This window comes from Cebus imitator, unplaced genomic scaffold (genome assembly GCF_001604975.1).
Source record: "Cebus imitator isolate Cc_AM_T3 unplaced genomic scaffold, Cebus_imitator-1.0 Scaffold88, whole genome shotgun sequence".
NCBI lineage: Eukaryota > Metazoa > Chordata > Mammalia > Primates > Cebidae > Cebus > Cebus imitator.
This window is the reverse complement of record NW_016107403.1, coordinates 5,794,309-5,810,897: the sequence shown is the minus strand read 5'-3', so window position 1 is coordinate 5,810,897 and position 16,589 is coordinate 5,794,309. Positions and strand designations below refer to the sequence as shown.

The following is a 16,589-nucleotide window of genomic DNA, read 5'->3' as shown; positions in this document are numbered from 1 at the left end:
AACAGGTAAATAGAAATATGAGTCAAGAAAGTAAATGAATTTTATCTTAGCCAAGTACATAATTTAGAGAGTCTGCATCAACTAGTTTCTTCATAACCTAGTGTGTGTAGTCAAACACCTGGAGAAAAATAGCTCTTTGATACTTTGGAGCCTCACTTTTGAGTAACATTCAGGTAGCTGAGTCAGAATGTTTTCACATCAATCCTAAAACTGTTGTTCACTGTTGACTAATTAGTTCTAGCTCTTGGCTAACTAGGATTCAACATTCTCTCCCTTTATGTTTTCAAAGGAAATAGGGAACAATATTTCCTTTAATTATCAACAGTATCTTAGGCTTAACCACAGAACTATTTTATTTGATATAGGACAAATCACTGAAGTAAAACACAACATTTATTGGACTAGTAAACAAGAAAATGTTGGTATTAACATGTATTTATGAAAATGGGTTTCCATGCTGCCAAGAGATGGACAAACCATACTGAGAAAAAATTTCTTTTCTATTACTAACTTCAGATTTATTTTTCAAACTGTGAGCTTGTCTTTCATCACCTAACTAGCTCCACCTTCTAAGTGAAGTATTTGATCATGCCAGTCCAAAGAAGTCACTCTTCTCAACTCCTGAGCATTCATTGCCTCTCCACATTCATACTTCCTTATGATAATATTTACTGTTTCCTCCCTTTAAAAATTTTTTCTTTGACTGAGCCTTGCTCTGTTGCCCAGGCTGGAGTACAGTGGTGCAATCTTGGCTCACTGCAACCTTTGCCTCCCAGGTTCAAGGGATTCTCCTGCCACAGCCTCCCTAGTAGCTGGGATTACAGGTGTGTGCCACCACGTTTGGCTAAATTCTGTATTTGTATTAGAGATTGGGTTACACCATGTTGGCCAGGCTGGTCTTGAACTCCTGATCTCAAGTGATCCGTCTGCCTCGGCCTTCCAAAGTGAGCCACCGTGCCTGGCCTTCTCCAATTTTTTTGTATTGTAGTAAAATACACATAAAATTACCATCTTAACCATGTGTAAGTATATAGATCAGTGGCATTCAGCACATTAACTCTGTTGTGGAATCATTTTCACTCACACGTGGACATGCCATAACAGGTAAATGGAACCATCACCACAGCCATCCATCTCCATAACTTTTCGTCTTGCAAAACTGAACTGCCCAAGTACACTTAGTTTTTGTGAGGCATAAACAATTTCTTATTACTGTTACCACTCTGACATTGTAAGCCCTGTGTATGGTGCACCCATGTATTAGTTGTAACATACACTATGGTATCTACTATTAGGCATTGTTCTAAGTGCTTTGCAAATATTAACTGGCATAATTATCTTTGTATGCTCTGCAGGATCTAGCAGATGCTTTGCACGTGAGAGCCAAAATATCTGAGGAATGAATTTCGGTACCACTTAAACAGTGACTCTGGCTGTTCTGGTTGGCAAGTTATGAAAGGAGCAGGTTACCTTGGGGAAAACGACTTTGGGGGCATAATCTGATATTAGGTCGCAAGTTTAAAAAAGTTCTTTATTTTAGCCACATTTAGGCCAGGTTTCTAATGAGGGAAGCTAAGAGGGAAGTTATTCTTAAATGATAGAGAATATAGGAAGTGACTCAAAGCAGTTAACGTCTTGCTCTCTAGGAGCACCGCGTTCGACTCCAGCAAGGCTCAGGCCACGGGGAGTGCCGAGGCTGGGACTGCCTGGGATCCGTCCGCAAGGTGGCGGGCGGGGGCGGGGCTTCGGGTAGGGGCGGGGCCGGGCTGGGCGCGCGACTGCTCCGGGCGGCGATGGCGGCGGACGGGGACTGGCAGGATTTCTATGAGTTCCAGGAGCCGGCTCGGAGCCTCCTGGACCAGGAGAACTGTAACGCGAGCTCCGACGCCGGGGCAGAGGCAGGGGCGGGGGCGGGGGCGAGCGGGGGTGCCGACGGCTTCCCGGCGCTGGCCTGCAGCTTGGAGGAGAAGCTGAGCCTGTGCTTCCGCCCCTCGGATCCGGGCGCCGAGCCCCCGAGGGCTGCCGTGCGGCCCATCACGGAGCGCAGCCTCCTGCAGGGGGACGAGTGAGTGCGGGCCCGGCCGGGAGCGGGCGGGAGCCTCCCCTGCCCCTCGCCCTGCCCGCCGGCCCTCCGGCCACAGCTCCTCCCCGCGCCCTCCTTCCGCCTCCATGGACGCGGGAGTCCCCGCCCTCTCGCCTCCCTCCTCGGGCCGTCGGCGTCGGCTCGCCCGGCGGTTTAAATCCCCTGCTCCCCGCCCGCCACGCGCCCTGAAAACCTCCGCCTCGGCTCCCTTCTGCTTTCCTTCCTGCAAACAAACCCTCGTTTGCTTTAGAGGAGAATCTGCTGTGCAGAGCTCGTATTTAGAGACGGCACCTCCTGGGGCACGTGTGTCGCCATTCATTCACCCAAGTCACATTTATTAAGCACCTGCTGAGTGCCAGGCGCGGCCTCGCACAGAGAACACCAAAACGCCTGGGCATTGCACCTCCCAAGTACGACGCATCGTAGGATGGGAGATAGATTTGTAAACAGATATTTGTATGGGTGTAATTGTTGCTGCAATGGATATAGGTACCAAATGTGGGAGACTTAAAAGCGTGTGTCTGAGGAGAGTCAGGAAAGACTTCATAGAGAAATGCGCAAACGAGATGACTGATGCGTGGGAGTGTGCCTGCAGGTGGAAAAAGTCTAACATTCTAGGTGGAGTGTGTTGCCCGTACATAAGTACCAACGTGCGATACAGCATTGAGGGCACAGGAATCTGTGGGACCCATCCCAGAGCCCTGGTAGAGTGCGAGTCGCCACAGAGGCGAAAACCAAGGGCCCTGCTTATGGATGGTAACGATCGCATGGTCTGGTGGGGAGACCAAGGCATACACAGGTAATATTAATAATTACAGGATCACCTAAGTGCAATGATAGGAGGTTGACAGGGATTTATGAAAGCTGGGCGAGGGGAGGCTCAGAGTTCCTGTGGGCACTTTTTAAACCACCCTGAGCAGCAAGTATAATTTGGTTAAATAAGAGTTGTGATTATATACCACGGTTTTACCCCTAAAAGATGGTAAATAGGAATGGTGAGAGTGAGGGGACTTGAGTATGTTGTGTATATAGGGGGAGAGGAGTCCCTGGAGAGGCTGAAGGTAAAATGAGTGGAATAAGACTGGGCACAGTGGCTCACTCACACCTGTGATCCTAGTGCTTTCGGAAGCGGTGGTGCGAGGATGGCTTGCGCCCAGCACTTCGAGACCAGACTGGGCAATATAGTGATACCTGGTCTTTACAAAATTTTAAAAGATTAGTGGAGTGTGGTGGCGCATACCTGTGGTCCCATGGACCCAGCTGCTCAGGAGGCTGAGATGGGAGGATTGCGTGAGTCAGGGAGGCAAGAGTTGCAGTGAGCCGTCATCTCACCACTGCACTCTAGCCTGGGTGACAGAGCGAGACTTTGTCTCAAAAATGAGGACATGGGAAGGAATGGATTTTCAGAGCATTGATGGGATGGAGAGACTCTTAGAGGTTAGGGAAGAATTTTTGAGAGACAGGGCAGGAATCATGGGCATGGAAAGGAGTTTCCAGCCTGATTGTCTCCCTTCTTCTGTGAAACAGATTTATCAGGAATAAGGTAGGAAGCTTGAAAAGACAGCTTTGGGAGTGGGTTCTATAAACATGGCCTAGCAGTGTTGCAAACTCCCCCGAGTTTGGAGACCCATCTCCTTTCATTGGTTGCTCTGAATACTGTTCTGCCTAGGTGCAGAGGAGGGAAGAATTTGTGATGGATTTTATACACACATGCATGCAGTCAGCAGCAAAAGATGTCATTTCTGGAAGTCTGTTCCCAAAGAGAAGATAATTTTATGTATATGTAGATTTAGATACTCTGAATCACTAAACCCAGGGCATGTTCTGGATTTAAATATTAGTGTAGATTTATTATATATTTGGGTTTATCAAGAGTAACTGACTTAAATCAGTTAGAGGATTGTACATAGAATGTTAAGAGTCTTTGTTTTACTCAGATTGACAGGAAAGTAGGTTATTTTAGCCTTTACTTAAAAAAATATTTTGTTGCTCTTGTTAGTGGTATTTAGTAGATGTTATGTTGGTGGTAATGCATGTTTCTTGAGAATGCATAAGACATCTCTCTTTTTTCAGGACTTGGGAGCTGGTCACCATTGTCATTGTCCCTTTTATATGACGGAAACATACTCAACCATTGCTTGATAGTCTGTTCCAGCTCCCTTTTCGCTAGATAGAATTGATAATTGTTTTACTCAGATATTGCTGTGCTTTAGGTCAGGGGTCCCTAGTCCCCAGACCAGTACTGGAACTGGGCCACATAACAGGAGGTGAGTGGCTGGGTGAGTGAGCAAACCTTCATCTGTATTTAATCTGTATTTACAGCTCCTCCCCGTCGCTTGCGTTACCACCTGAGCTCCGCCTCTTGTCAGATCAGCCAGAGCATTAGATTCTCATAGGAGCGCAAACCCTATTGTGAACTGCGCCTGTGAGAGATCTAGTTTGCACATACCTTATGAGAATCTAATGCCTGATGGTCTGTCACTGTCTCCCCTTACCCTTAGATAGGATCATCTCTTTGCAGGAAAACAAGCTCAGGGCTCCCATGTTTCTACATTATGGTGAGTTGTATAATTATTTCATTATATATGATAGTGTAATAATAATAGAAATAAAGTGCACAGTAAATTGTAATATGCTTGAATCAGCCCAAAACCATCCCCCCAACCCCTGGTCTATGGAAAAATTGTCTTCTGTGAAACCAGTCCCTGATATCAAAAAGAACGGGGACCACTTTAGGGGCACTTAACTTCTGTAAGCCTCAGCTTTAGTTTTGGTTAAATATGGATTGTATTTACTTACTGAGGTTTTACTTTAGAAGAGTATTCTGCAGGATTTAATGTTGGCAGGACTTTGACTTCCTTGCAAAAGAGCTGTCCTGCCCGCTGTTTATGATGGGTTGTAATACTTGATGATAAAGATGAAGGCAGTTCATATGTCTTAACTGCAGAATTCTAGACATCTTTCACTAGAGTTTCCTGTATGTCCTTCCAACTACCATTGTTTTGACCTTGGTGGAGATTGTTAATTGGCTTTCGTTTTCTTGGAAGATCAAAGTCACCGACAGGCACTTCTAAGTGAAATATTTCATTCCACTTGTGTTTTTCTTATAGCCTCATTTAAGAAGGAGCAAATAAGCAGACAAAGCAATCTCCTCAAACCCTGGACTGTCTTCACCTGCTAGTGTATCCTACTCAAGTTCCTGACCAGGATTAGGTCTATAGTCAGTGATATGGTTTGGCTGTGTCCCCACCCAAATCTCTACTTGAATTGTATCTCCCAGAATTCCCATGTGTTGTGGGAGGGATCCAGGGGGACTTCTTTCCTGTACTATTCTCATGATAGAGAAGTCTTACGAGATCTTATGGGCTTATCAGGGGTTTCCGCTTTTGCTTCTTTCTCATTTTCTCTTGCTGCTACCATGCAAGAAGTGCCTTTCACCTCCACTGTAATTCTGAGGCTCCCCAGTCATGTGGAACTGTAAGTCCAATTTAAACCTCTTTTTCTTCCTAGTCTGAGGTAAGTCTTTATCAGCTGCATGAAAATGGACTAATACAGTAAATTGGTACCAGGAGAGTGGGGCATTGCTGAAAAGATACCCGAAAATGTGGAAGCAACTTTGGGACTGGGTAACAGGCAGAGATTGGAACAGTTTGAAGGGCTCAGAAGACAGAAAAATGTGAGAGAGTTTAGAACGTCCTAAAGACGTTGTTGAATGGCTTTTCCCAAAATGCCAACAGCAGTATGGATCATAAAATCCAGGCTGTGGTGGTCTCTGGTGAAGGTGAGGAAGTTGTTGGGAACTGGAGTGAAGGTGACCCCTGCTGTGTTTTAGCAAAGAGACTGGTGGCATTTTGTCCCTGCTCTAGAGATTTGTGGAACTTTGAACCTGAGAAAGATGAGTTAGGGTATCTGAAGAAAAAATTTCAAAACAGTAAAGCAGTCAAGAGATGACTTGGATGCTATTAAAGGCATTCAGTTTTATAAGGGAAGCAGAGCATAAAAGTTTGGGAAATTTGCAGCCTGACTACATGATAGAAAAAACCCCCCATTTTCTGGGGAGAAATTCAAGCCAGCTGCAGAAACTTGCATAAGTAGCAAGGAGCCTAATGTTAGCCCCCACAACCAAGAGGAAAATGTCAACAGGCCATGTCAGAGACCTTCACAGCAGCTCCTTCCGTCACAGGCCTGGAGACCCAAAAAGGAAAAAGTGGTTTTGTGGACTGGGCCTAGAGTCCACCTGCTATGTGCGGTATAGAGACTTGGTGCCCTGTGTCCCAGCTGCTCCAGCTGTGGCCAAAAGGGGCTAATGTACATCTCAGGCCATGGCTTCAGAGGGTGCAAGCCCCAAGCCTTGGGAACTTCCATGTGGTGTTGAGCCTGCGGGTGCACAGAAGTCAGGAATTGAGGTTTGGGAACCTCCTAGATTTCAGAAGATGTGTGGAAATGCCTGAATGCTCAGGCAAAAGTTTGTTGTGGGGCCCTCGTGGAGAACCTCTGCTAGGGCACCGCGGAAGGGAAATGTGGGGTTGGAGCCACCACGTAGAGTCCCTACTGGGGCACTGCTTTGTGGAGCTGTGAGAAGAGGGCCACTGTCCTCCAGACCCCAGAATGGTAGATCCACTGACAGCTTACACGTGCACCTGGAAAGCCACAGACACTCAACACCAGCCTGTGACAGCAGCAGAGAGGGAGGCTGTACCTTGCAAAACTGTGGGGGTAGAGTTGCCTAAGACCATGGGAACCTACCTTTTGCATCAGCGTCACCTGGATGTGAGACCTGGAGTCAAAGGAGATCATTTGGGAGCTGTAAAATTTGACTGCCCCACTGGATTTCAGACTTGCATGGGCCCTGTAACCCCTTTGTTTTGGCCAATTTCTCTCATTTGGAGCAGCCGTATTTACCTAATACCTGTACCCCTCTTGTACCTAGGAAGTAACTAGCTTGCTTTTGGTTTTATGGGCTTATAGGCAGAAGGGTCTTGCCTTATCTCAGATGAGACTTTGGGCTATAGACTTTTGGGTTAATGGCTGCAATGAGTTAAGACTTTGGGAGACTGTTGGGAAGGCATAATTGGTTTTGAAATGTGAGGATACAATATTTGGAGGAGCCAGGGGCAGAATGATATGGTTTGGCTGTGTCCCCACTCTAATCTCAACTTGAATTGTATCTCCCAGAATCCCCACATGTTGTGGGAGGGACCTAGGGGGAGGTAATGGAATCATGGGGCTGGACTTTCCTGTGCTATTCTCATGATAGTGAATAAGTCTCCCAAGATCTGATGGGTTTATCAGGGGTTTCTGCTTTTGCATCTTCCTCATTTTCTCTTGCTGTCACCATGTAAGAAGTGCCATTTACCTCTGCAAGTCCAATTAAACCCCCTTTTTCGCCCCCCAGGTTCAGGTATGTCTTTATCAGCTGCATGAAAATAAACTAATATAATCAGTCACTCAGTGTTTGAAAATTTCTTACCCAGGAAGGTATGAGCCAGAAACCCAGCAAGTTTAGCAGTCTACAGACATTGCCTCTAATTCTACTTTACTGGCATTAGAGGAGATATGATTCCAACAGAGAGGAGCATAGGAATGGACCATGCCTGTGGGAGTTTTGCTGGGCCGATGAATTAGTTCTTGAGAGCTTTTTGGGTTTACATTTTTATTGAGGCTCATTTTATTTTTTTATTTCATTTATACATTTTTAGAGGCAGGGTCTTGCTCTGTCACCCAGGCTTAAGCAGCCCTCCTGTGTTAGCCTCCTAAGTAGCTGGGACTGTGAATTAAATTTTTTTTTTTTTTTGGTAGAGATTCGGGTCTCCCTTTTGTTGCCCATGCTGGCCTTTAACTCCTGGCTTCAAGCAGTCCTCCCACTTTGGATTCCCAAAGTGCTGGGATTACAGGCCCGTCCCTAATGTGTATTTTAAAGCCAAACATCATTTGGGATGTTATGCTTTTAGCAGTTGCAGTCCTATTGCTGCTTCTTTTTAGCGCCTAATGTCTATTTGTGAACTATGCTATATCTCTATTTTAAAATTTTCATTCTTGAGCTTAATACCTAGGTGATGGGTTGATAGGTGCAGCAAATCACCATGGCATATGTTTGCCTATATAACAAATGTGCACCTTCTTCACATGTACCCTGGAACTTAAAAAAAATTCATTCTTTTGTTTATGCCCCAACCAGAATTATTTTTGTATCCTAGTGCCTTACACACTTGGAAAGAAAGCCTGTTGTTTATTCACAATTATATACCTAATATACATTTTTTTACATGACATCTTTGTGTATACCTCTAGCTAGTAAGTAGCTAATATGTTTAGTGTTTGACCTATCCCATTTAGATTTCAACTCACTTGTGTCTCTGAACTCTGGTTTTTCATAAAACATGTTTTATTGCACTGATTATTACTTTGGTATTGAAACCTGAATTTTGGTCATGAAATTTGAGTTTGGTGTTCTTATCTGGTGTGGTTTGGGATTCTCTTAAATACATCTCATTTGAATTAATGCTTAGAATAATGGAGCTGGAAGGAGTGTCTGTTTTTTTTTTTTTTTTTTTTTTTTTTTTTTTTGAGACGGAATTTCACTCACGTTACCCAGGCTGGAGTGCAATGGCGCGATCTCGGCTCACCGCAACCTCCGCCTCCTGGGTTCAGGCAATTCTCCTGCCTCAGCCTCCTGAGTAGCTGGGATTACAGGCACGTACCACCATGCCCAGCTAATTTTTTGTATTTTTAGTAGAGACGGAGTTTCACCATGTTGACCAGGATGGTCTCGATCTCTTGACCTCGTGATCCACCCGCCTCGGCCTCCCAAAGTGCTGGGATTACAGGCTTGAGCCACTGCGCCCGGCCAGGAGTGTCTGTTTCTTATCCAGCTCTCATTTATAGAAGGGTAGTGGATACCTAAAGAGATTAAGGGGCTTGGCCAGTGGCTCGTTTGAAGAAGGATGGAGATGAGAGTTTGTTTCCCTGGTCTTATTCAAATGCCCTTTCCGTTTTACCCTCTTGCCTCCCCATAATGCTGGTGGGTAATAAGATCGGGTAACTGTATTGGATAGAGCCTGTGTGCATTTTATTGTGAACTCCCTGTCTTTCTCCTTTTCATTTTATCTGCCTTAGTCTTTGCTTCTTTATTACAAATTAGATATTAAATCCTGTTCTCACATTGAGAGCAAATTCTTTCCCCAGAAAGGATAACAAACCTTTGGTTAGAGAGGAATTTTTCACTTTTTGAAATGGTCTGTGTGTTTGAAGTTACAGAAGAAAAGTAAGTGTAATACACAGTTGTTTTTATTACTCATGTGACCCTGGAAACATTTCTTACCCTCCCTGTGTTTCAGTTTCTTCATCTGTAAAATGGGAATAATAATGTTTTCCCCTTCTAATGTTGTTTTTCAAGATTAAATGAGTTAATACATATAAATTGCTTAGAAGGTGCCTAGCACCTAATACAATGGAAATGTTGCCTATTGACTTTGGGGGTTTTCTGTACACCTTCACCTTCCCTTAGGACTTCTTATCAGCCCAGTTATGTGATTTTTCACTTAGTTTTGTTTAGGAGACTCTACTTTGTTGATGTTTTTTGAGACAATGTGCTTTTTGTTTTTCTCCTTTGACATTTGGTGATCATCTTTCACTAAACATTTGTTTAAGAAAGACATATAGAGTATTAATTTTCATTGATTATAGTTTTCTTCTTTTTAAGGATTTGGAATGCCCTGACAGATAATTATGGAAATGTGATGCCTGTAGACTGGAAGTCATCCCACACTAGGACCTTGCACTTGCTTACTCTGAACCTCTCAGAAAAAGGGGTAAGTTAGGAATTGAACCAATGGTTTTTGAATTAACTCATGCTAATAATAGAACTAAAATTGTAGCATTTCTGCTTAACACAGATTCATTGACCTGCCTCTTATTTCTGAACTTAACATCAGTTGGGGAGGCTCTGTCTTACTCTCTTGGCTCTAGGGCTGTCACCTTGCTGGTACATTCCTCCAGTTCTTCTCCAGCACACTCATTTTTGTATGTGTAGTTAAATTTCCATCACGATTTTTTTTTCTTTTTTTTTTCTGAGACGGAGTCTTGCTCTGTTACCCTGGCTGCAGTGTGGTAGAGTGATCTCGGCTTACTGTAACCTCCGCATCCTGGGTTCAAGCAAATTCTCCCACCTCAACCTCCCGGTGGGAGAATCGCTTGAACCCGGGAGGCAGAGGGTTGGGATTACAGGCGTGCACTACCATGCCCGGCTAAGTTTTGTATTTTTAGTAGAGGCAGGGTTTGGCTGTGTTGGCCATGCTGGTCTCGGACTCCTGACCTCAGGTGATCCACCTTAGCCTCCAAAGTGTGGGGATTACAGGCATGAGCCACTGCACCTGGCAGTGATGATGGACTAAAACACTCAGTAAAATTTTGATGCACTGAAACACTCAGTAAAAATGCTAGCCTTTGGTTTAATAGACTGAGGATATTTGAATCTCAACATCGAGTTAACATTTTAATGAATATGGTGACCTCTAGACATGGTATGTTGTCAGGACTATGTATTCCTGTGAATACTGGAGAATCTTTAAAAGATATTTTAGTTCTTAGCTTTTTAAGGCCGGGCGCAATGGCTCATGCCTGTAATCCCAGCACTTTGGGAGGCTGAGTCAGGCGGATCACGACATCAGGAGATCGAGACCATCCTGGCCAACATGGTGAAACCCTGTCTTTACTGAAAATACAAAAATTAGCCAGGCATGGCGGCATGCGCCTGTAGTCCCAGCTACTTCGGAGGCTGAGGCAGGAGAATTGTATGAACCCGGGAGGTGTGAAGTTTGTAGTGATCCGAGTTTGTGCCACTGCACTTCAGCCTGGCGACAGAGCAAGACTCCATCTCCAAAAAAAGAAAAAGATATTTTAGTTCTTGTCTTTTTAAATATGTTCTTGACTAACTTACCTTTCTTCTGGGCCCCTGTGTATGTCCTGGTATTGCAAAGTGAAGACGCCTTGACTAAGAAGTGGAGCACAAGTGATAGGACAGGTATGGGGGCAGAAAAGGGCAGAGAATTACTTGAAGTGGAAAATCAACTCTTAAGTTTGTTTAAAGTTCATGAGAAACATAGTCAAAGTTTCAGGGCCAGGCTGTTTAACTTCTTTATCAAATAATAAACTCATGCCAGATCTTCTTGTGTGCTCTATATTTCATTAAGTATAATTATGTGATTATTGGGAGTATAGTGCAGTAGTCCTGTCAGTATTTTTAATAGCATTGTTAATGTTTTGTTAAAAGGATTTTCTTATATGTGAGATCAGAAAAGCCTACTGTTACTATTTTCTAGTAAAATGTAGAATTCTTGCTATATTTCCCAGTATTCAGTAGCTATAGAAATCTTCCTGATTGTGCCAGTCATTAATCCCATTAAGCTTTGCAGACAGACCTGGCATACGTTTAATGAAAAGGAACAAAATGAGGGATCTTTTGCTCTGTCTTATGTTTATTTAGGTCCTGACTATAATTTTGGGCTTAGTTCAAGTTTCCCTTCCTTTCTAAAGCCTCCTAGTACTGTTTTAGCCTTTGCTGATCTCATGGAATTATACAATTTTAGAGTTGGAAGGGGCTTTAAAGGACACTTAATCCAGCCTCTCACTTGGGGGGAATCCCCACCTCCAGCATGTCTGCCAGATGGTTATTTAGCCATGGCCTAAATCCCTGCATGGAAGGAAAACATACTCCCCTCTGTGGGAACTGATGGCACTAGTGGGGATGTGAACTTTGAAAGGACTTGTTATCTGTGCTATGGGGTTTAGCCTTGTTGTCTCAGGGGTGCTTGTCCCTGGAGCCCTTTGTCTATGTCTCTAAAATTACCACTACTTTCTCTTGTTAATCATGTTTCTGTCACTAGATTGTGACTTCCCAGCAGGTATTTGTATTTGTCTTTATAGTAACGACACTGTTCCTGGCACATAGTAAGTATGAAGACACCTGTTCACTATTGAGTGAAGAAATGAGTATCAGTGAAACTGTAGGGCCAGAGATTGTGATGGAAAGGTTTTTAAAAAAATATTTTATGTATTTAAAATACTGCTGAATGCACCAAAACCAGTCCATGGATACTTTTTTTTTTACATATTAAAAAATAGCATAGAAGAGTTTTCATTCCTCGTTTCAAAGACAGGCACATTAGCAGCATGAATGAGACACTTTAATCCACTTTCATTGACTAAAATATATAGTGGGCTCACTATATTCTCTGGTTTCACATCTGCTGCTTTAGCCAACCGTGGATTAAAAAACTTGGAAAAAAAAACCCCACAATAAAATAACAACACAACAATAAAAAGTAATAAAAATGAAAAACCAATACAACAACTATAAACCATTTACCTTGTTTAGGTATTATAAGTAATTTACATGTAATTTAAAGCTTACAGGAGGATATGCACAGGTTATATGCAAATACTACCCCATTTTATATAAGGGACTTGAGCATCAGCAGATTTTGATATTGGGGCATCCTGGAACCAATTTCCCATGGATACTGAAGGATTGGCTGTACATCTTGTATTGTTCTTAGATTGCATTTTGGGAAGAAGCTCCCTTTTGTTGTCTTTTGAATGTCATTTTCAATGCCAGGGTAATGACATTGCCAAGAGAGTGATTAGTAGTGACGCAGAGTTTACTGCTAGTACTGACATTAAAAAGCCTTAGCTGGAAGAACTCAGCATATGAAAGTGAACACGTCATCATTCACTTATCACCTCTCTGTTGTGATATAACTATCCTGGTTGATGAATAGATTTGAAATTAGAAGTCTGTTTCCCAGGAAGGATTAGTACACATTGAGTTTCTGAAAAACAAATGGACAACAAGGACTATGTAAGAAGCCACCACATCATTCTATTACACAGTATATAATTAAACCTTTTTTTTTAACCTGGAAAGTTATTGTATTTACCATTGCCACCTGGGTGATCTATTCTTTCCATGACTAAGCTGTATAAAATTTACCTTTTGAAAGCATTCTTTTTTTTTTTTTTTTTTTTTTTTTTTTAAAACAGAGTCTCGCTCTGTTGCCCAGGGTGGAGTGCAGTGGAGCAATCTCGGGTCACTACAACCTCCACCTCCTGGGTTCAAACAGTTCTCCTTCCTCAGCCCCGCAAGTAGCTGGGATTACATGCCCAGCTAATTGTTTTGTATTTTTAGTAAGACGGGGTTTCACCATGTTGACCAGGCTGGTTTTGAATTCCTGACCTCATGATCTGCCCACCTTCACCTCCCAAAGTGCTGGGATTACAGACATGAGCCACCACGCCCAGCCAAAAGCATTCTTTAGATTATTTCACTTAAAAAACAAAGTCTATAGAAAATTGTTTTTGACAAAAGAATTTTTTTTGCATTAAAACGAGAAAAACATTCAGGAAAACTAGTTTGCTAGATTGCAGTTTTAAATTTTTCTTTGATTGAAGATTAAGGTGGCACACTTCTAAATTTGATAGGTCTTTTTTAGAGTAGGGCAACTGGTATCTTTCAAATTCTTACATGGGCACATTTTTTCCATTTGATGTATCTTCAGTTTTATACAGGGAAACAGTACCACCAGGTCTGTATCTAACCATGGCATAGGAAGGAGCGATGGGAATGCTTGGCAAAGAGAAGACACATTTATGCCGAATGGGAGAGTGAATAATGATACCCATGACAGCCAGGGCTAATTTGCAAAGCTTGAAAGGTATTCCAGCTCTTAGCATATGCCATCTCTGTGGGGAATGGACTTGGCTCTCTCTCTGGAAAGATGATCTGGGATCATTTCTGTTGTCATGGAAATTTATAATAGTTTACTGGTATTGCTCATGTGTTTTGGTCATAAACCTATTTTAAATCTGGTGCCATTCTTGAATTCGCTTATATGATAAAATTCTTCTCATTCATTTCAGCTTAAGAACATCTTCTGTGCTGTACTTTTCCTTCCATGTGCATTTCCTTGGTGACAGGGACTTTTGTGTGCATCTTTATACCTTTAAGAGCAGAAATAAGAAATAAAAAATAAGATAATAATGTCTTCCATAGAAGTAATTTGATTGATTGATTGATTGATAGATTGAGAGAGTGTCTTCCTGTGTTGCCCAGCCTGGAGTACAGTGGCACCATCATAGCTTACTGCAGCCTCCAACTCCCGGCTTAAACAATCTTCCCACTCCAGGCTCCTGAGTAGCTAGGACTACACATGAGCAGTGCCATGCCTGGCTAATTTTAAGAAAAAATATTTTTGTAGAGACAAGGTCTTACTGTGTTTCTCAGGCTGTTCTTGCTTTCCTGACCTCAAGAGATTCTTCCATCTTGTCCTCCCAATGTGTTGGTATTACACGTGTGAGCTGTGGCAACCTAGGCTTCCTTAGGAGTAATTGTTTTCTTTTTTTTTTTGAGACGTGGTCTGGCTCTGTTGCCCAGGCTGGGGTGCAGTGGCGCCTTCTCGGCTCACTGCAACTTCTGCTTCCTGTGCTCAAGCAATTCTCCTACCTCAGCCTCCCAGATAGCTGGGACTACAGATGTACGCCATTACTCCTGGCTAATTTTTTGTATTTTTTGTAGAGGTGTAATTTTTTCATCATGTTGCTGAGGCTGGTCTCAAACTCCTGAGCTCAAACAATCTACCGGCCTCAGCCTCCCAAAGTGCTGGGATTATAGGCATGAGCCACTGTGCCAGCCTGGATTAATTTTAAAATTAAAACTTTTAGTATTTATAAGCCAGAAGAGGAAAAATAAAACAGAACTATTGTCCCCAAGCTGCGACACAGCAAGAGTGACTGGGAAGGGGGTTTGGAGTGTTTGAAGTGGAAGGATGGATGAACTAATCGGTAGGTCTACTCTGTGCCAGTGACACACCCTTGAAATCACATTGTGCCACTTTTTCATGTTCTATGATTTTGAAATCATACATCCCCTCTCATCAAGAGCCTAGTTTCTTGATCTATCTTCTTCTTTTAAAAATTAAATTATTGAAGGGACAGCTCTCATAGTTTAAAAAGTAAATTAGAGCTATAGGACTTAAATGAAATGGCAGTCTCTGCTCCACTTCCCTCATCCTTGATTTCTCCTTACCAGAGGTAACTGGCCACTTTAAATTATATCAGCTCTTTCTTCTAGCAGATAACATGCTCATGCCATTTTACTTGATATTATTTTCTCAATTTTAGGCTTTATTTATTTACTTTCCACCCAGAGGGTGAAGGTTTAGCTCTCTTACTGCCCTTTGCCAACCCCTGACACCAGACCTTCCCAAAAACTTCCCTTCCCCCATCTTCCCTGTATAATTACATCAACATGTGGGTTGAATTGATCTTCATCATTTATATTTACTATTTAAATGTGTATAGTTGACCCATTTTGATATGTTTAAATTTTCCCTTTTTCTACTTAGGTTTTTTCTTAGGATAATAACTGCCTTTTTGTGATTTATTTAGTTTATAATTAGCTGACCAATTCAGCCTCAGTAGAGCCAGAGAACTCATTCAGCAAATGGACTACACTAGGTAATCTATCGAGTCCTCCTGCTCCCCCTCCCCACCCTCCTCTCTCTCTTCTCCATGATCTCTGCGGTAACAATTCTAATCTGAGTGGCTGCTCTCTAGTTTAGCTTTACAGTCATCATTCTGGGATTTTCACTTTACGATCATGATGAGAATTCTCTTTGCCTGTCGCTTGCTATTAGACCACATATCTTTTTTCTTTTTCATTTTCCTCCTGGTAGCTTTTTGAGAAAGGGCACATGAGAGGTAAATTTTTTGAGAACTTGTATGTCTGAAACTGTCTTTTTCCTAAGCCCCTGCCTACTTGTTTTTTAGCTGGATATAAGATTCTAGGATGGAATTTCTCCCAGCCTGGAAATTACATTGATTATTTTGTAGCATCTATTATTGCTATTGAGAATTCACATGACATTTTGATTCCTGATCCTGTTAATATAATGTGCTTTTTTTTTTTTTTTTTTTTTTTTCCCTGGAAGCTTTTAGATTCTTTTTTCCACAGTGTTCTGAGCTCATGATGTTGTGTTGAAGGCCATGGCCAGGCCTTTGCTAGGCTGATCGTGCAGTGAGAAATAAAATAAGAAGGGATGTTGTCACTGTGCAGCAGCCTGGAGTTGCGCTTTAGGGGTGTAGGTGGACCCTGCAGTGCGGATGGGCCTTCTACCTGCCTAATGTTGCAAAGTTGACATGCCAGTGCTTGTTTCCTTGGCTCTTCTCACCTGCATGTTTCTTACTCTGTAGTTTGCGTTCACCTGCTGTCCCCAGATGGTCATGTTATACAGAACTAGGGAAGCAGTAGCTCCACTCCATTTGTCCTCAGCTTTAGATATATATCCTCTGCTTAGGTAAATAAAATTATTTTGCCAGGCAAAATTTTATCATTTTAGTTATACACTATGTAATAGAATGACATGATGGCTTCTTATATAATCCTTGTTGCACAGTTATTCTTAGGAAACTCAGTGTGTGCTAATCCTTCCTGAGGAATAGAGTTCTTTTT

General features: G+C 42.6%; 1 protein-coding gene across 4 annotated transcripts in view; it reads left to right on the top strand.

Annotated features, from left to right (window-relative positions):
• Positions 1-1,740: 1,740 nt before the first annotated feature.
• FEZ2 (fasciculation and elongation protein zeta 2) overlaps positions 1,741-16,589 on the top strand; it is a 48,650-nt gene continuing 33,801 nt past the window's right edge. For 3 of the 4 annotated variants that reach the window (XR_005201291.1, XM_017534882.2, XM_017534880.2), the window contains exons 1-2: positions 1,741-2,065; positions 9,786-9,894. Coding sequence is in view for 3 of the 4 variants with exons in the window: in XM_017534882.2 (XP_017390371.1) it covers positions 1,794-2,065; positions 9,786-9,894 (381 nt within the window). In the remaining variant the exon portion in view is untranslated. The remainder of the gene's footprint in view (positions 2,066-9,785; positions 9,895-16,589) is intronic. The other variant, XM_017534883.2, reaches the window with a different exon arrangement.